This window comes from Syngnathoides biaculeatus, chromosome 21 (assembly GCF_019802595.1).
Source record: "Syngnathoides biaculeatus isolate LvHL_M chromosome 21, ASM1980259v1, whole genome shotgun sequence".
NCBI classification, from domain to species: domain Eukaryota; kingdom Metazoa; phylum Chordata; class Actinopteri; order Syngnathiformes; family Syngnathidae; genus Syngnathoides; species Syngnathoides biaculeatus.
In genome coordinates this window covers 2,495,646-2,514,748 of record NC_084660.1, presented here as the reverse complement: position 1 = coordinate 2,514,748, position 19,103 = coordinate 2,495,646, and the positions used below count along the sequence as shown (strand labels likewise).

Sequence of the window (19,103 nt, the reverse complement as noted above, 5' to 3'; positions counted from 1 at the left end):
TCTGAATAAAATAAATTCTATTAAAAAAAAAAAAGAAAAAAAAACCTTGAATGTGACTGTTTTGAGTCCGCAAGCCACCAGGAAACAAGCTGGAGGAGAAAATGTGACTTTCCAAGCCCCAATATATTGAAAATATCTTTATTATCGAGGCATTCGTTTGCGCCCCGACCAAATCTCAAAACATGGAACTGGATGGTCCTCTTCCGCCCTCTAGTGGGGATCATCGGGCACTACATGAACCCGTGCACTTGTGCCGCATCCGTTTTGCGCATATTTTGCGAGGGGAACAAAACAAATCTCACGGCACACCATCCGTCAAAAGTGTCACCGGGATTTGAATTTGAAATGTTAAATTCAACAACTCAGTGTCTGAAATTCAACGTCGTAGAAGAAGGGGTTACCTTCGGTCACAGACATGACCAAAGCATTTCAGAACCCAGCAGCCAGCCAATCCAGTTAAGCTTTCTGAGTCATGTGACATATCTGCGGCGGTGCAATCCCGGTGGCGCTTCACACCAAAAGTGAATTTTTACAATGAAGTTGAATTTCAGACAGCGAATTATTGACTTTAACGTTTCAAATTCAAATCCCGGTGGCACTCGTCTACTTCCATACACGCATACTTTAGATCACGGTGAATTCAAATCTTTTCCTCCCTGGGTCAGCTTGAATGGCCGAGTATGTCACGTACAGGTCGGTGTCGGTGCCGCGTTTCCACGACTCAGTTGGACTCTGTGCAACAATCTATCCTAAAGTGATATTGGGAAAGATTACCATGTATTTTTCAAATGGAATCATTTTTCTCACAGGACACTAATGTACAATAACGGCAACTTTGCGTGTATTTATTTGATTCAGTACATGTGGGGAACAATCCACGAACAAAGATTGAATCCTATTCCATTCAAATCTCCTGGTGGGGGGGAAAAAAAAAAAAAAAAAAAAAAAAACAATCACGTCCTCGTCCAACGTCTGTCCGCCGGCACCGGGTCAGCCCCGATCGTCACTGGTCGTCGTACGTGGCGAATTCCTTCAGGGCCCAGTTTTTGACGTCAATTTCTTGTCGTAGTTTGCCGTACTCCTCAGCCAGGGCCTCAAATTCCTTTCCCAAGATCTCAAAAGAGAACAACTTGGATTCCACTGAGTTTTTCTCCGCCTGGCAGCTTCTCAACTCTGACTGCAGACTTTTTCTGTAACCCAGGCACAACAAACGACAAAAAAAAAACTCATATGCAGAATTCAATACACACACACACACAAAAAAAAAAAAATGTATGCAGAAATTCTTCTGACCTTATTTCTTTGTGGGCAGAAATGGAGTCAACTGTGTACGTTTCCAGTCGAACGGCAACCATCTCAGCCCTGAAAAGGTTTTTTTGTTTTGTTTTGTTTTGTCTTGAAGAAGAACAGACAAATGTACCAATTCCTTACTTGATCTTCTGCGAGATTAATTCGCATTTTCCTTCAAAGTAGTCCAGCTTGTCCCTGTCCAAATCAACCTGGAACTTCAAGCGGTTCTCCAGGATGAAAGACTGCATGAGCCGCACGCACTGTATCATCTCCTGACGGAGGGGAAACAAACGCGGCGCCAGATGGTTCAGTCGCACGCGTGCCCGGGCGAATATTGGGCCTCTTACGGAAAGGCCGAGTCGCGTCTGCCTTTGGAGGAGCGCTCTCTTTTCCCGGGAGCGTTCCTTCAAATCCTCCGCCTTCTTTTTGCTCTGCTTGAGTTGCGCAGTCAGATGAGACAACGTTTTTCTCTCCGGACTCTGGTTCCGATTCTCTGAGAAAAAGATAGCAAAAGGGCGTTTTCCACGCAATCGCACGTTTGTCTACGCGTTCGAAGGGACGCGCACCGCATTCGGGCTGATAGTAGCAGAGAAAAGTGAAACATTTCTTGCTGAGGTGCTCCTCCAGCGCTGCGGGTAAAATCTGCTTCATTCTTTCGACGCTCTGGCAATGACAAAGCAAAACGACGGCGTCGTGACGCAACGCTTACGTGAAGGGGAAAAACAAACGTTCTTTTCTTGCTGCCTTTTCATCACCACCTACATTGGCAGAAGGCATGAACTCCGTGACCCGTTGGGGGGTCAAAGCCAAAACCGAGGGCCGATCCTTCTCGGTCGTGTCGCTGGGATCGAGCAGTCTCGCGCACCGGGCCACGAGAAGGCACTTCTCCACGGTCTCGTAGAACTGAGACCGCGTTAAGGGCACAGAAGAGACGCGCAGTCACCGACGACCGACCAGGACTTGTGGAATTCCGGTGCCGCACGTTCCCACTGTACCGTGCTCTGGTCGGGTGGCACGGCGGCGTGACGCTTCCTGACTTTGTGGTCCTGGATCATCTCCTGCAGCGCCCCGGTCAGGCTTTCCGACTGCAGCCACACCCGCCGCTGGCTCATCAGCTTCTGCTCAGCCTAATGAAGAAAATCCAACAACCTCCGACGTGAATCACGCAAATATTGGACGCTGTACGTCACGTGCCCCACCCGAACCTTTTCCAGCTCTGTTTTCAGCGGCCCAGTGAGGCCCATTTTATCCACGTGATGAGCGAGAGCGGTCAGGAGTTGACAGAATTGGGGGTTCTGTCGCAAGTCCTCTTCCGTCACGTCGCAGAGAGGAAACGCGGCCAAAACTGCCACGGTTCATTCGTTCATGTTAGGAAGCCTGATTATTGACGACAAAAACGCTCGTTTGCTCACCCTTTTGATCAACACCGTTTTCGTTTGCGGGAAGCCCGAGTTCAGCGCTCATTTTTGCCCGAAATGAGCTGATTCTTCGCCACTTTTCGGGACAAGGGAGCGACTTCCTGAATCAAGTCGCGCGCCGGCGGAAAGCTTTCCTATTGGCCGGGTCGAGTCATGCGGCAAAGTCAGACTGCGGAAGTTACGCCGGAGTCTCGCGAGAACCCGCGCGAAAACAACACCTGAAAATGCGATAATGACACTCGAGGATTTTTTTTGTTTTTCTTTTTAAGTTGCTCAAGTCTTCTGCTTTTTGTACATTATTTACTAATTATCATCACCATTTGCTATGCAGGCAAGAGGAAGCAAAGCAGTCAATGAATGAGAAGTCCACTTGGAACCACGACAGTCATGGGGAATTTGAATCCTCGACAAAAGACCGCTTTAAAGAATGCGTCTGGTCGGGTTCTGACATCTCGACAGGGCAGGGGCGAGATCCATCGCGCGGGACACAAAAATCCCAAAGTATTGACTTTGACAACCTTTGACGAAATGCAATACAATACGTAATTGCGGAAATGCGTCCTTCATTCGTTCCAAACGAGTGTTTCTTGATTAGTGTAGGCAGAGGAATGTGAGATGTCAGGGAAGCAAAGGTAGGTGAAAACTATTCGGAGATTCCTTGTTTACCTTTTTTTTTTTTGCTAATCGAAAGCCTTTGAATCGTTGAAAGATTTCCTTCAAAGGCCGGCGGCCAATCACGGAGCGGACTTCCTTGGTGGGCGGGGCTCCGTTTGGGTGTTTGAGGTCGTTCGGAGCGTCACTCATTCACTCGATCGGCGTGAGTGGGAAGAGGACTTGGACGGCCGCTGACGGCTTTTTTTTTTTACTTTTCTTTTCTTTTTTTTGGGTAGGGGAAACGTCCGTCAACACCAGTCGGGCGGCGAGCCGCGAGCGCGACTTTTCCTCACTTTCTTCCTCACGGCGCCACACTCCGGGCTAGCATCGCAGGCTAGCTGCTAGCTGTTGAGCGTGGCTCGCCTGGCACCTCATTAGCCGTCAACGTCGGTGGCGTCCGCACGTCCGCCGCATCCGGACGAGAGCACAGCAAGCAGAGGCCGGTGCTCCGCCAAGTGGCGCCTGCCTGCGTCGATTCGTTTGACGCCATCACAGCCATCTGCCTCCGAGCCCTTCGCCTCCCGAAACGCTGGACATCCACAAGCGGCCGGGGAGCGGCGAACCGCCGGCGAAGCTGGGGGTGCTCTCTTTACCCGACCCGCGCGGAGTCGGAGCGGCTTCAGAGAAGCACGACCGTGCGGAGCTCCCGGCGAGTATGGACGGGCTGGCCGTGGAAGTTCGCGGCTCGAACGGGGCCTTCTATAAGGTAACCTGCTTCCGGTCTAGCTTAATTGCTGGCTCGCCACGAGCCCGCTGCGGCGCGCTCGTCGCGGCCCGGCCCCGGCCGAATCGCCGACGTGATTTGTCGTGTCTGGTTTTGTCGAAACGAGGATGCTAAGCTTCGGGGTTGCCGCGGGGTGCTCGGCGCTAGCCCCAGCCGGCTAGGCTGAGGCTAGCGCCCGCCCAGCTACTCGCCATTCTCGTCACGCTCGGCCCTTTTCGCTCGCGTTTCCAATCGCGTTCCGCGTGATTTCTGCCTGCCTTTCGCGGATCGACGTGCGCTTGGACACGCTCCGACTATGGCGGAGCGTGCACGGGCGATGCTACATCTGCCAGCTAGCGTGACGGTATTGGCGCTTTCAGTTTCAATTCCGCCACGCTTTTGCACGGGCACGACAAACGCTTTGTGGGCGACGACGCGTCCTCGGGGAGGTTGCGAATAGTGGCGCTGCCTGTTAACGTCGCAACGTTATCCCCTCATCGCTTTGCAGACCGAACTTTTCGGCCTTTCCTTATTTTTAGGCGTGCGCGTGCGTGCGTGCCCTTCCTCCCATGTGCTCCTCATCATCAGCTTTCGGCCCTCGCCTAAATTTACTCTCCTTGTGCGGCCTCACCTGTCGCTGCCTTTTACTGGGTGACACCGACGAGAAGGTGCGTCCATCCGCTTTTCCGAGCCACTTATCCTCACAATTTTATGGATGACTTAATCATCCAGTTACGAATGTGTGTCACAATTCGTGTTCACCTTAAGACAAGCGGGTGGAATTTCTTCCGGACCTGACAGGATGGCAGCTGCCCCGCTTAACGATTTACAGTCTCCATCTTCAACTAGTCCGCAGCCTCTCGTTGTCTTGACGGCTGTCGATCTGAAACACAATCTGTCATCTGAATTCAAATCTGTAAATTGGGCAGAGTAGTGTTTTTTTTTTTTTCCCAACAACAGTTCAACAAAAGCAAATGTTTCTTTTTTTCCCCCCCAAACTTTCTAGACAGTGCAGAAATGGCAAGTAATGTGGCTCAAGTTGAATGGATGACGTGCCAAAGCGAACGTTGCTTCCGTCACTTATCGGGCAGCATCTCGACGACGCTACGGCCGCACCCCGTGCGGGAGCGTCGCCTGACGTCGGCCCGTTCAAATGTCCCGGCCGTCGGCCGTGCCCGTCGTAGCGTCCCGTTCTCGCAAAGAGAGGACGTCCGTGTGACGTTTTTACGATCGCAGAAATCACGACCAGTGTGTGCTTGAAAAATAAGACAAAAATCTCCTGGACTCGTCGCGTAATTTTCCAAGCTAAATCTCTTTTATCGCTGGAATGAAAACGTCACACCGGGTTTTCGTTGTCAGTGATGGTGTCAATTCAAACTGTTTTTCCTTCTTTTAGGGGTACATCAAGGATGTCCACGATGACTCGCTCACCATCGTTTTTGAAAACAAGTAAGTTTGAAGCCCCTGAGTGTGCCCTCGTGATTGCGTTGGTTCCCACTACGAGTTGTGTCCGTTCTTTCACTGGCTTACGACAAAATGTTCCTCTTTGGCGCCTGTGCTCGGAACGCAGCTGTCCGTACACATGGCCGCCGAACCTTAACCCCGCCCCCGGCGCTCGCCTGTGCGGTCCTTGCGTCGCAACCGTCGCGCGTATTTCTTAAAAATCTACTTGGCTTCGGGCCCAGTGTAGCGCAGGGCGCCCCTAAAAATAGCGTCCGAGCAGAGGCATGCCGAGGGGGGGGGCTGTGCTGTTTTTTGGGAAGCACCCCCAACCCTCACCCCCCATTTTACTTTTTGGAGAGCGTGCTTTGTATGCAACTTAGGCTTGAGGGAAACGTGAGAATTGTTCGGCTTTTCATATTCTGCGTAATATTTTGTATTGGCGCTGGGTATAAAGAAACGAAAGCGTTCTGCACGTAGCTCAGTCCCATCCGGGAGCCATTTATGTCGCTCGCCACATGACCTGCCACTCATCCAAGAAAGATTGTCAGACATCTTAGAAATTGGCCGCGTGTGTTTGGGAAAATTTGATTTAAAAAAAAATGAAAAGAAAAGGAGGGAGCCCGTTAAGTGCTCGCTTGTGCTTTTGTGTCAATGCAGCTGGCAGCCAGAGCGACAGCTGCCCTTCAGCGACGTGCGCTTGCCGCCTCCGGCCGACTACAACAAGGAAATTGGCGAAGGAGAGGAGGTGGAGGTGAGGCGCCGTCAAGTTCTTCATCATCATCATCCCCAAATTGAGGCCATGTCATGATTTCTTCTCCGTGCGTCCTCGCAGGTTTACTCTCGGGCTAATGAACAGGAGCCGTGCGGCTGGTGGCTGGCCCGGGTGCGAATGATGAAAGGAGAGGTAAGAAACTCCCTCACCCTGGCGTGGTTTTGAAAAGCACCGTTTGGCGGAGTATCCTCGATTTTTTTTTTTTTGCAGATTGTGTTGCATTTCGGAGAACGGCTCGCGTTGTCTCGCTCTTTTTTTGCGCGCTCTCTTGGCCGTCTCCCCTTCTCTCTCTGACCTCATTCCTCAGCCTCATCGATGAATTTCGTCTTTCAAGTGAAATGTTTGTGTTTGTTCTCGGCTTTCCAGTTTTACGTGATCGAATACGCGGCGTGCGACGCCACCTACAATGAGATTGTGACAGCGGAACGCATCAGGCCCCTCAACCCCAACAGCCCTTCCTCGCGAAATTCTTTCCACAAAGTCACCATCCCCGTCCCCGAGGACCTGCGGGACATGTGAGTGTCTCGGCCGCTTTGCGTTTGGGGTCTTGGGAGCGCTTTTGCACTGCCGAGCGTCTCGTTCTTTTGTCGTCGACAGCTGCGCGGGCGACAACGTTCATAAAGACTTCCGCAAAGCTATCGATGCCAACTGCATCTTCTTTAGTGCCCAAACAAACGAGCTCATTGTGCTGGTCAGTACGCGGAACAAATGCCAACGTGGACGTGCGAGTCGAACCCTAAACGGCAATCCTCCTTTTCTCCTTTTCCCAGTCAACAAATGATGCCACAATCAAGCGCGCCAGCCTTCTCAGCGACATGCATTTCCGCAGCATCCGTACGAAGCTGATGCTGATGTCCCGCAACGAGGAAGCCACCAAACATTTGGAGGTAAAGGACGCTCCCCCTTTTCGCCGACGCCTCCCGACCGCCCTCTTCTCTTCCCTTCCCTTCCAGACGAGCAAGCAGTTAGCTTCGGCGTATCAGGAGGAGGTTCGCGTCAGAGAGGACCTGATGGGCCTCGCCATCGGCTCTCACGGGGCAAACATCCAGCAGGCCCGCAAAGTGCCCGGCGTCACCGCGATCGAGCTGGAAGAAGAGAGTTGCACTTTCCGGATCTACGGCGAGGTACGCCCACGCTCCGTCGGCCGCTTTCGGGGTTGCGCTCGTCCCGTCACACGCCTTTTTTTTTTTTTTTTTTTTTTTTTGTTACTTTCCAGACTCCGGAGGCGGTGAGGCAGGCAAGAGAGTATCTTGAGTTCAAGGAAGACTACTTTCAGGTACCCAGGAACCTCGTTGGTGAGTGTGAAACTATTCCCAAGGGAGCTCATGCTAACTCGCGCCGTTTTCCTCTTCGCTCCGCGCGCCCACCGCTGACCTCTTTTGGTCTCGCTCAGGCAAAGTCATCGGCAAAAACGGCAAAGTCATCCAGGAGATCGTGGACAAGTCGGGCGTGGTCCGTGTCAGGATCGAGGGAGACAACGACAAAAAGCTTCCTCGCGAGGAGGTAGGCAGGCAGGGGGCAGGCAGGGACGACACTGCCGGCGGCAAAGAGGTGAATGGACCGTTGCGCTCGTCTCCCCCGTTAGCGTCTTAAAGCCGGCCCCCGTCCGGCGTAGATGTTCTGTCTGCTTTCTGCTTTGACCCTTGAAATGTTTTGGCTGTTCGCTCTTGCCTGTGAGCTTTGTTCATTTGTAAATGAGGCCTAACTTTCACGCGTGGTCCCGAGCTCACGCCGCACCCCAGCTTACTTCCGAGCTGTTTGAAATAGCGGCCCTCTCTGTCTATTTATTGACATTGACATGGTCAGCGAGAAAAGAAAAAAAAAAGAGAGAGAGAGAGAGAGAGAGAGACACTTATGTGCTGTACCTCCTGGTCTTTGCTCTGTGTGTGGCATCAGGGAATGGTTCCGTTCGTGTTTGTGGGGACAAAGGAGAACATAAGCAACGCGCAGGCTCTGCTGGAGTACCACGTGTCTTACCTCCAGGTGAGTGTGTCCGACAGGTGCTGCCCTCTGCTGGTGACGGATATTTTCAGCTGAAGTTTGTGAGTGGGGGGGGGGTTCTCGGAAACCACGCAGCAGTAATTTCATACGGCCGTCCCCCGAACCTGCTGCCGCGCGCCCTGTTTTGTCCTGACCCCGTGTTTTTATAAATAGCCCTTCTCTGAGGGATCGGGTGACCGGCGTGCTTTGAGTTTAGATTACACATATCTGGACCCTCGGCGTCCAAAATTAGTAGTAGACCCCCTCCCCCGGGCCACTGTGTGCGCCTCATTCCCTGTGCAGCCACCTCCCTCCCTTCCAAGTACAGCTGTCGCTGTAGACGCCGACGAGACGTCACGTTGCCGATAAGGCCGAGCGGCCCGTCGAGTGGGACTGCGGTTTTCTCTCCCGGAGAAACGGTACCACGTGGGGGGTCAGCAAATGGACACGGTGGAGCGTACGCTCGCCTTTTGGAGGAGTCACGTGATTCGCTCCACGACCAAAATGAATTCAAATAGTCCCACCGGGCGATGAACGTGTAGCATGAATGGGGGGGGGGTGGACAGATGTATGACAGCAGTCACACAAACTGCAAATGATTGCTTTATTTAGCCAATTTGTAATCCTTCAAAGATCTTGTCACGTTGCCAATTTGGAGTTGTAACGTTCTCGTTTTAGCCTCGCGACGGAATCCGAGTCCGCGGGGGAAACTCAAACTCGTCCCAGATGGCGGTCGCCGTTTCCTCACTGAGGGCCACCACCTGTGTGGGGAAACGCTCGTGTTGTCTTCTCGCTTTTGGGACAGTCTGCCTCGCGTGTCATTTGACAATGTTTCCCCTTGTGTGGTTGAGCGGCGGACCAGTTGGAATTCAACCTTTTTGCGTCCTCTTGTACTTAACGTGAATTCAAACAAGATTGGGGGAAAAAATGCCGTCAGCTCCCAAACCGGGAATCGAATTGCAACCTCATGTTTGCCGTCTTCACGTCATCCCTTTAGGAGGTGGAGCAGCTGCGCCTCGAACGTCTCCAAATTGACGAGCAGCTCCGGCAGATCGGCGTGGGCTACCGCGCCCCTCAGAACCGAAGCGCGCCCGCCGGGGCCGACCGAGAACGAGGCTACCTGACGGACGAGAGCAGCAACTCGCTCCACGCTTCCCGCACCTACGGAGGGCGCAGCAGGGGACGCAGGGCCTCCAACGGCGTGTACTCGGGATACGGTGCGGATGAAAATTGAAGCGTTCCAAAAGTTGAATTCCTTCCCTCCGTGAGAACAAAAATAAATTAAAAAAAAAACGCCCGCTCTTTCTCTCCCTGCAGGCACAAACTCTGAACTGTCCAACGCCTCGGAGTCCGAGGACCTAAACGAGCGCGACCAGCGGCCCCGGGGCGTCGGCGGAGAGGAGCGGAGTTCCAGACGGGCCGGTCGGGGCAGGGGCGCCAACTCTGGACGAGGACGCGGCGGGCTGGCGTCGAAAGCGCCCAACACGATCAGCTCAGGTAGCCCCGTTTTTGCAGACGCAAAGGCGTCGTCGCAAACCAAAACCTGCTCCGGCGTCTGCAGTGCTGAGGGACCCGGACAGCAACCCTTACGCCCTACTCGACGGCGAGGGGGAGCCCGCCGACGTCGGCGAAGGCGCGGGAGACCGCCGCAGGCGCTCCCGTCGCCGCCGGAACGACCAAGAGCCCAGCGTGATGGACGCCGCGACTGAGTCCGACGGCCAGGCCGGGCCGAGTGAAAACGGACTGGGTGAGAAACTCGCCGACGTTTTCTTAACCTTTCGGGATCCGACAACGTGTCCGCCCTCCTTGGGCGATTAGATGAAGAGGCCCGACCTCAACGCCGCAACCGAAGCCGCCGCCGCCGCAACCGCGCCGGTCGCCCCGAGGGAGGCTCCGGCAGCCGCGATCGGCAGCCGACCGACAGCGGTGAGCCCGACGTCAGGGTCTGCGCAGTCGTAGTGCCAGCCACCGCTTCTAAATGTTTCCCAATGATGTAGTGACCGTCGCAGACTACATATCCCGTCCCGAATCCCAGAGCAGACAGAACCTTCCCTTGAAGGAGAACCACACCGGCCCCGAGCCCAAGGTACAGAGAACGGGACCGCTTGCGACAAACTTGGGAGACTGGAGTTGAAGCGCGCTCGGTATCTCTCTCTTCTCCCCCAAACAACAGGAGAACGGGACCTGCGGCAAAACGGACGAGCAAAGGCCTTCTAAGCGTTCTCCCAGCAAAGGCAAGACGCCAGCCGGCGAGAGCGTAACACTGGTTAACGGCGTCTCGTAATGGGACCGCCTCGCCCCTCGCGAAACCAAGTCTCGAGCAAGACTCCACGGCAAACTGTCCCTGCTTGCATTAACTTCAACCTGAAACAAATGAGTGAAAAGTACCTGACAAAAATTCCCGAATACATACCGAGAGTGGGGGGGAGGAAAAAAAAAAAAAAAAATGCCGCATCAACTTCGAAACCCACGGTGTATGCTATATACTATCTATTAGTACCTAGTGCTTATTTAAAAACACACAAAAAAAAAAACAAAGTAGCTTGCCAAAAAATGACTGGTGGATATGACTTGAGTTTTAAGGAAAATACTGAGACACAGCAAAAAGCACTAGAGCTCCTCGTCTCTCTTTTATGTTGATTTCCGTCATTGTTTCTCACCGCGGACGCGTCTCTCGACCGCGTTGAAGTGCGGGCGCCGGAGGTGTCGACCGTGTGCGCTGACGCTGGGGGGGGGGGGGGGGGGGGTCGGAGATAGCGGTCACGCTCGGAGGCTGGAATATTAATAGACATTGTGCCTTGAATTCAAACGAAAAAATACACACACACGAAAAAAAAAAGAGAGAGGAAAAAAGTTTTTGTTTTCATCATGCGAAGTTGGAGATGATATTCCGTTTTTATTTTGGTCCCAAGGAGAGAAAGGACTGGTGAGGGAGTGCGAGAGTCACAAAAGTCGGGGAGATTGGTGGGGGGGGGGGGGGCGAGTTTGGTGCCAAATGACAGATTTCGAGGCGCTTTCTTTCCTCATTCCAAATAGAAGGGAAAAACATGGAGGTTCAGAGCACTGAAATGTATTTCGCAACCGCAAAACTAAATCCGGAGGGCTCAAAACGTGACGCAGCCGAAGAATCATGATTTATCAGCAGGGGGGGGGGGGGGTTCGAGGTGATGGGTCACCTCCTCTCCTCACTTGTCTCGAGGTCCAAAGCGGTGGCCGGGACGCCTTTCTCAACGTGACAATTGGAGACTTCGGCGGTAGACGACTAGCAAAAAAAAAAAAAAAAAAAACCACGGCGCTCCGTGGCTTCGGACGGACACGTGGGGGCGACCGCCTTTTCGGGGGGCCGGGGGCCCGGGTCACTTAAGAACCGCAGAGTCGGGACGGCTTCAAATGAGACGATAGCCGCGTGTGCCGACGCGCGCAGCGACAGGCCGTTGCCCGCCTGGTGCAAAAGTGGTTTGGGGCTGCTTGGACGTGTGGAGAAAGAGAGGGAGGGACGGACGGACGGACGGACGGACTCCCCGCTGGCTCTCTGCTCATGTTACTGTTGTCTTGGTTACCACTCTTTCATTTTTTCTTTTTTTTTTTGGTGTTGCTATTTCCACATCTTAGAAAATACAAAATAAAAAATGGAAGTGAAATGAAACCCTTCTCTGGAGATGAACTTTTGATTTCTCCGTCTTGCGGGTTCGCGATCTATTTTCGCATGACGCCCAAGCGGACGGTCCCTGCGCACGAAGTCGGGGATGGGACTCGGGTCCGCGCCGAAGGTCCGCTCGTCGGTTCCTCGGCTCGCGACTTCCCACACATTTGGGGACACCCGTCTGACGTGCTCGTTTCGCATTGCCGGTGACCTGTGTTGTTTTTAAGGCTGCACCTTTTGTTTTGGGTTTTGGTTTTGGATGCCTGCACGTATGTTTGTGTACATTTATACCTCATTGTGTGAGTACTGTAGTCCCTTTTTATGTATTTGTAACCCTCACGTCCTGTTGAAAGGCTGCTGGTTGCACTTTGTGTGAACGTGCGTGCGCTGGTTGTAAAGTCTTGTCAGATTTTCGTCACTGCATTGGTGTACTGATGGCAATAAAGGACTTTTCATTATTTGGTGTCCAAGTTTGACACACTCGCCCCTTTTTTTTTGCGGGGGGGGGGGGATTGGATTCCATTTCCCACGAGGGGTCGCGGCTTGTCGTCGACCCTGAACTGGTCGCCAGCCAATCGCGGGGCACGTGGAGACGAGGCAACAAACGGTCTCACTCGCAATCAAACCTTGGGGCAATTGAGAGTCTCCAATGATGTGGGAGGAATGGATGGGCTGACGGACAAGGTTAGACTGACGCAGATGAAATTGTGATCGGCAGGGAAAGCGCGGAGCAGGCGGAGGAACGATTAGAAAGATGGAGGAGAGGAATGAAGATGAGCACAAGTAAAACAGAATTTATGTGCGGAGGAGGAAGAGATAGCGAGGGCGGACGACTTCAAATACTTGGCAATGGGGAGCGTGCTCAGGAAGTGAAGAAGCGGGTGCAAGACCTGGCGGAAGGTGTCCGGTGTTCTATGCGACGGAAGAGTATCCGCCAGGATGAAGGGCAAAGTTTAGGAAACTGTGGTGAGGGCGGCCATGATGTACCGATGAAAAGAGACGACAAACAGGGAGCAGAAATGGAGATGTTGAGGTTCTCGCTCGGAGTCAGCACCTTGGATAGGATTAGAAATTAAGTTTATTAAGAGGGAGGGACACAAGGTTCGATCGAGAGAGCAGACATTGGTGGTTTGGACATGTCCAGAGGCGAGAGAGTCTGAGGACGGATCTGCCAGGCAAAAGAGCGAGCGAGAAAGAGGAAGACCAAAAGAAAGGGGGGGGGGGGGGCGGTGGATGTTTGTGGTGACGGAGGACATGAGGACAGTGGACAGTGTTAGAGAGGAAGATGCACGACATGGAAAAAGATGACACGCTGCGGCGACCCCTCACGGGACAAGCCGAAAGTTAAAGATTATGATCAACTGTTGTCATTGCTAAGTTTCACCTCAATGAGTCAGAGACTCATGTGGTTACATACAGTACTGCGTGCCACTGTGACGTTTGACAAAGGATTTAAAGGCGGCCGGCAACACAACTGTTGGAGTTTTGATATTGTGCGACGACGTACTGAATTTGGGAAAGCGGAAATTACGCACATCCCCGGCGACCGGAAGACTCGCCGCTCGACCAATGGCGTGCGAGAGGTTTGAAGCGACGCTTTGCTCGGCCAATCGGAGTCAGGCATTTGATTCGCTCGCCGGTGTGCGCCATTAAATTACGTTTTCCAGCAGTTTCGACCTGGTGGCAACGCGGGCTGTCGAAGACGACTGAAAGGTACGCTTCTTTTTCGGCCCTTTACAGACAATTGCTGCGTTTCAACTCCAGAGTAACCCGGCCCTTTTCACGTAGCGCTATAAATTGTTCGTGAATTCATGTCGTTTGGCCCGCTTATCCTTGCATTGTAGCATGTCGCTAATGTTAGCTTGGCGGTAGCAACCGTTGGTAGCTTGTAAATCAGGAAGTGGCGAACGTCTCGGCTCGGGCTCTTTGTGGCTAACGTGTCGAGCGGATCGCTCTGCGCGCACGTAATCGGATCAGCGTTGCAATGAAACTCGTAAAAGTTTCCCTCCGTGGTCTCGGCTTGCGGGTTTTTTTTTTTTGTTTGTTTGTTTGTTTCTGCTTTTTTTCTCGATGTTGACTTTTTTTGTCGTGTGTACCACGTGCAGGGCCGAAACCCCGGTGCAACAATGGTGAAGCTATTCATCGGAAACCTGACCGAAGAGACGAGCAGGGACGAAATCGAAGCTCTGTTCACGCCGTACGGGACCGTGACGGAATGCGCCAAGTACAAAAATTACGCCTTCGTCCACATGGACGACCGCAAGGCGGCCACGAAAGCCATCCGCGAGCTCAATCTCTACCAGCTGAACGGCAGACCCATGAACGTGGAGCCCAGCCGAGGGAACAACCAGGGCCCGGTCAAGATCCACATCGCCAACGTGGAAAGGGGCTGTGACAAAGAGCTGAGAGAGCTGTTCGAAGAATACGGCACGGTCACGGAGTGCGCCATCGTCAAGAATTTTGCTTTTGTGCACATGGCCAACTCCGAAGAAGCCATGGATGCCATCAAGGGCCTGGACAACACCAGCTTTCAAGGTGAGCCGAATCGATGCCGCCCGGACATTTGCGCGTACCGCGCTTCCTTCTTCCCGAGGAGACCGGGCGCGAATCGACGTTCCGAGACTCCAAACGGCCAGCGGCGCTTACACGAGTTCTCGGATGCGCTTGTTGCTTGATGAGCGCAGGTTTGTGCTGTCAAGTCAATTCGATGATATTTGAAACGCCGATTATGCGTTTGCATTCTCCGCCGTTCAAGTCGTCTCCCGATGGTTGACGGCGCGGACGACGACGCCATCCTGTCGCCCGACGTTTACAGTAATGCCTCCTTTTTTCGTGGTTAGTTGGGATCTGAAGCACCTGAGAAAAGTGGAAAAATTCAAAGTAGGGGGGGCTGTACGTTTGTGGTATACCGGAACGTTTAAAATATGGAAGTGAATTTGAGTCAAAGGGGTGTTTAGTTCAATCTTTGACTAAAAAACATTCTCTGTATTATATTACTTTATAGTTGCCATTCATCACTCAGAAGTCTGTTTTGGCTACAAGAATATTTCATCAAAAGTGGACCACTTGTACCTTGCATACTCGACACACGAAAAAATAACAGTACAAATATCTAGTTAAACAATAACTGTTTTATTGCAAGACAGGAAGTCACAAACAAACAAACAAACACGTGACGTCTTCTCGCGTAGAGCGCCGAAGTCCCCGATGCACCGCGGCGACGTCACGTCCGGTGCGCAACCGTTCCGCTTCGCGTTTTGGGCTCATCGCCAGGGCGGTCCGAAGCCGCGTCGGGTGAAGCGTGGCGTCGAGCATCCTGCTCACTTGTAACGCTTTCCCTTTCTTCTCTCATCCAGGACAAAACATCCACGTTCAGCTGTCGAAAAGCAAGCCGGCGTGGGCTTCGGGGGAGGAGGAGTTCGGTCCGCCGCCCCCTCCGCCCGGCCGCGGAGGTTTCTACCCTCCGCACCCCCGCTTCCACCCGGAGCCCCCCTTCGGGGGTCGTATGTCCTCCTACCCGCCTCCGCCCCCGCCGCCGCCGCCTCCGCGACGACACATGTACCCGGACCGCGGCTACGGCGAGCGCGAAGGGTTCGGCGTGGTGGATTATTATGAGAAATTCCGAGCCCGCCCCTACGGCGCTCCCAATTTCGAAGACAGGCGGCCCGGGGCCATCCCCCCGCCGCCCCCGCCCCCTCCCCCTTCGGCGATGGGAAGAGATCGCGCGGGGATGGGTTCCCACGAACCGTTCGACCGACGGCCCGCCCCCCACCCCCCCGCGCCCTTCATGCCCCGAGACCGCAGTCCCATCAGGCGAGCCCCCCACCCGCCCCCTCCCGCCGCCCCGGCGGCCGGGAACGGCTACTCGTACGAGCGCACCCGCTTCAACCCGCAGATGAAACCTCAGCAGTACGCGCCGCCCTTCCCCAGGAACAACTTTGCGCAAAGCGGCCCGGTCCCGGCGCCGCCCCAGCCCAACTACGGCGGCGCCTACCAGGCCCACGGAGTGTAAGCCGCAGGTGAGTCGCGCGTCGGCCCGGCGAAACGGGACTTTGCGTGAGAGTAATCCGAGCGAAACTAGAAGATGATTAAGCCGCGGAATGGCGCGTTTAGAGCGGCAGCCGCCAAAGCTCCCTCACGTCTTAACGGCGGCGTCCGTTGAGTGTTAGCGAGCGCCAAACTTTGCTGTTCTCGAAACAAAAACCCTTCCTTGACGTGTGGTATGCTCTCTCTCTCCAGGTTTAGAATATGTCAAGAACGCCGTCTGCTGATGCGCATGGTGCTATACGCCCCCCCCCGCTCCCGCACGTCTTTGGTGGATTGCGTTGCGTTCGCCGGAGACTTACTGGAAGATACCGTATTGCGGACGGCGACGTTCTTAGGCAGAGAAAACAAAACAAAACATGCGATTTCCTTGTTGCATTCACGTCTATTTCTGAGCTGTCAATGCCTTTTCTCTTCCTGTTTGTATTACTCGATTTTTCTTTGGGTTTCAGTGCTTAGTTCGCTTGTGACGCAATTACGACGATGCTTTTTTTCCCAATATTTTTCAAGTGATTATGGCGTCTTTCAGTCTTTGTTAACGAGTATTGTAGTTTTGTGTAGACTGACTTTGGTTGCCCGATTAAGTTTAAAAAAAAAAAAAAAAAAATCGTCAGGGTGTTTCTCTTAAAGATATTCGAGCTGTAAGGCGGTTGGGGAAAAAAAAAAAAAAATCGTGTTACTTGTCCGACCTGTACGCATGTAAAATCCAAATATTAGTTTTCTCTAAATGCTTTGTTCGTGTTTTTATTTTGCTTCCGCTCGGTCATTTAGCAACGTTGTGTATGGTTTTACTCCGCTTCCCCAGCCCTCGTTTGAAGGATTTTTAATAAACAGATGAACAAAAAAAAAAAAAACCAGAAAACGTGGCAATTTTTTAACTGTCAAGTCATCGATTGGCCGTCGCAAGCACAGATCATAACGGTGGCGTGGAGACCCTTTCGTGAGCCGTCCTCATCGCTTTGCGGCTCCCCCGGGTAGGTGTGGTCGTCCCCCGATGCCGACTCGGACATTTTGCTGAAACTCCGTTTTGGCGCTTCAAAAAAACCCAAAACAAAAGCATGCGTCTTAGAAGGGGGCAGCTACGAACAAATCAACAGGCCCGATTTCTCGCCATTTAGTCGGTCTTGCAAAATTTTGATGTGGGATCGATGAAACCCTCTATGGATTTATGTTTTCCTTTTCTCAGTCTTTGCTGTTTTTAGGCTCTTAAGAGTCTCCGGGAGATGCCGAGCCCACGGTAGGTTGCGCTCGACCGTGTCGTAGATCAGGTTCGACTTTGGTCGTGTCTGGCGAGCGTCTTGTCTCCTTTTGTCTGCAGGCCGTCGACTCCTGACAACCGGCGGTCTTGACTTTCTGAGCGCCGCGCGCCGCAGACCAATTGGAGCCCGACGACCTCGCAACTGAAGTTTTGGAAGAGCCGATTTTTGGGCCGGGAGACGTTCTGCACTCAGGGACGCTACTGACGCTAAAACATTTCTTCAAGTTTTTACATGCAATTTATCACAGCAATGTGCCCTTTTTATGTAAAATATCTGCGAAAAACTATTTTGTCACTTTTTTTTTTTTTTTTTTTAAATAGACAAGTTCATCTGTTTAATAATAATGTGCCTCTCTGACAGCGTGAATGAAATGCCAAACCATGTCTGACCCGCATCTCTGAAATTTGATGAACATTCCAAATACAAAATGTTTTATTTAATCAGCTGGACAAGATGGATGGACATTTTAAACTTTAATAAAGTTGTTTTTGTACGGTTGCCCTGCGTCCTGGTCCTCTGTTTGTTTTTTTTGGGGGGGGGGGCAAAGCCGGCCGGGACTTGGCGTTGAAATTTCAAGTCCCAATTGTTTGTGACTTGACTGTGGCCCAAACGGGAATGCGGTATCGGGTCAGCATTCTAGAGTCTGTTGGGTTGATGAACACCCGACGTCCCTACGCCTCCGTCAGCATTCTCGGCAGATTTTCGCGGATCGGAAGTTGACAGAAACGGCGTCTCGTCGCTCTCCGCGGGGAGCCCAACCTCCACTTGCGTCAGATGCGAGGCCGAGTCCCTGAAAGGAGACACGGGCAGCACCTCCAGCTCCACCTCGAACCTGCGCCTGGCCTCTCCGGTCTCCTTGACGACCAGCACCTCGTACTCCGCGAAGCGGATCAGGGCCTTGTCGGGGAGGTCCGCCCTCTCCAAGAAGTCCAGGACTGAGCCGTTCACGGTCACCTTGACCGTCTGGGACAGGTTCTGGAGGCTGAACAGGAGCTCGGGGTTCCCGGCCTGGCGGTACGCATGCAGGGCCAGTTGCCTGCGGGACACCCGGGGGTCGGCCAGCGCGAAGACGCACGACTGGGCGTCCCGTCCCAAGCGCAGAGACTCCTCTGCCAAATGTTTTCTCCTGACGCCCAACGGAAGCAGGCCGTACAGAGGTTTGCAGTTCTGCTGTGGATGGTAGAAGCTGATGCGGAGACGTGTCAGCAAATCTTCTTCTGTCTCGATTGTCTGGGACACGTCCATCGTGAGGAATCCTAAGCGGGAGGAGGGACGACGGTTTGGCGGTTTTTTTGTTTTTTTTTTTTTTTTGACAACAACAACAACAACAGCACATTCCTCACACTAAATCTCTCGCTTTTACCTTGTCTCGTAGACGGACGGCTGCGTTGAGAATGTACGAGGAAACTGTTTCTTTTTTGTTCTCGGGGAGGGTCGCGGTCGTTCGGGAGAAGAGAAGCGCTAATAGTCACGCGGGGAAAACACCACCTCAAGACTCCGTTCGATCTTTTTTGGGGTGCAGGACTGGAAGGCAACAAAGTGGCCGCTTGCTGTTCTTTTGCAGTTTCCGCGCATTTCAACACTTTAGCGGTTTCGTAACACAAACAACTAAAAGTCCCCTCGAGGAGCAAATCACGTGATGTCGTGACGCATAGTTGAAAGTGTTGCAAGAAGTCACATTTTTTTTTAAAAAATCGTTCACACGTCATCTTTGTAAGGAAGTTACATCGGAAAGCGCAAGCGCGTACGACTAAAATAAGCAAAACACCTAAATCTTGATGACATTTTGAGTCACGAACTAGGAAGACCGATTGGGGATTTTGATTCATGGGGGTTCCCCTTTCCGTGACGAAGCACCCCAGTTTGTCATCATATAATATCGCCAATTTCTATTAAA

At 52.8% G+C, this 19,103-nt stretch overlaps 4 protein-coding genes across 6 annotated transcripts; 2 read left to right on the top strand and 2 right to left on the bottom strand.

Moving 5' to 3' along the window:
• Window positions 1–24: 24 nt before the first annotated feature.
• On the bottom strand, window positions 25–2,897 carry haus4 (HAUS augmin-like complex, subunit 4). Its single transcript, XM_061809060.1, has 9 exons — window positions 2,703–2,897; window positions 2,496–2,635; window positions 2,286–2,417; window positions 2,053–2,193; window positions 1,857–1,953; window positions 1,638–1,783; window positions 1,432–1,562; window positions 1,294–1,362; window positions 25–1,190 (listed from the first exon to the last, which is right to left on the bottom strand). Exons 1-9 carry the CDS (start codon window positions 2,752–2,754, stop codon window positions 1,004–1,006), a joined length of 1,095 nt encoding a protein of 364 aa, XP_061665044.1. The 5' UTR covers window positions 2,755–2,897; the 3' UTR covers window positions 25–1,003.
• Window positions 2,898–3,504: 607 nt separating this feature from the next.
• Window positions 3,505–10,798, top strand: fxr2 (FMR1 autosomal homolog 2). 2 transcript variants are annotated; one of them, XM_061809059.1, is made up of 17 exons: window positions 3,505–4,068; window positions 5,462–5,514; window positions 6,166–6,259; window positions 6,341–6,412; window positions 6,647–6,795; window positions 6,878–6,971; window positions 7,051–7,167; window positions 7,234–7,404; window positions 7,497–7,575; window positions 7,674–7,783; window positions 8,177–8,263; window positions 9,258–9,477; window positions 9,578–9,757; window positions 9,822–10,007; window positions 10,079–10,186; window positions 10,258–10,346; window positions 10,434–10,798. In XM_061809059.1, exons 1-17 carry the CDS (start codon window positions 4,018–4,020, stop codon window positions 10,542–10,544), a joined length of 1,971 nt encoding a protein of 656 aa, XP_061665043.1. In that variant the 5' UTR covers window positions 3,505–4,017; the 3' UTR covers window positions 10,545–10,798. The 2 variants fall into 2 exon arrangements, with proteins under 2 accessions (XP_061665043.1, XP_061665041.1); XM_061809057.1 differs by having other exon boundaries at window positions 7,674–7,831.
• A 2,662-nt stretch (window positions 10,799–13,460) lies between these two features.
• LOC133494463 (RNA-binding protein 4.1-like) lies at window positions 13,461–17,704 on the top strand. Of its 2 annotated transcripts, none has more exons than XM_061808336.1 (5): window positions 13,461–13,616; window positions 14,009–14,438; window positions 15,260–15,922; window positions 17,134–17,184; window positions 17,266–17,704. In XM_061808336.1, exons 2-3 carry the CDS (start codon window positions 14,030–14,032, stop codon window positions 15,913–15,915), a joined length of 1,065 nt encoding a protein of 354 aa, XP_061664320.1. In that variant the 5' UTR covers window positions 13,461–13,616; window positions 14,009–14,029; the 3' UTR covers window positions 15,916–15,922; window positions 17,134–17,184; window positions 17,266–17,704. The 2 variants fall into 2 exon arrangements, with proteins under 2 accessions (XP_061664320.1, XP_061664319.1); XM_061808335.1 differs by having other exon boundaries at window positions 16,143–17,184.
• On the bottom strand, window positions 17,665–19,035 carry tifa (TRAF interacting protein with forkhead associated domain). Its single transcript, XM_061808334.1, has 2 exons — window positions 18,570–19,035; window positions 17,665–18,462 (listed from the first exon to the last, which is right to left on the bottom strand). Exons 1-2 carry the CDS (start codon window positions 19,033–19,035, stop codon window positions 17,843–17,845), a joined length of 1,086 nt encoding a protein of 361 aa, XP_061664318.1. The 3' UTR covers window positions 17,665–17,842.
• Between the last annotated feature and the right edge of the window lie 68 nt (window positions 19,036–19,103).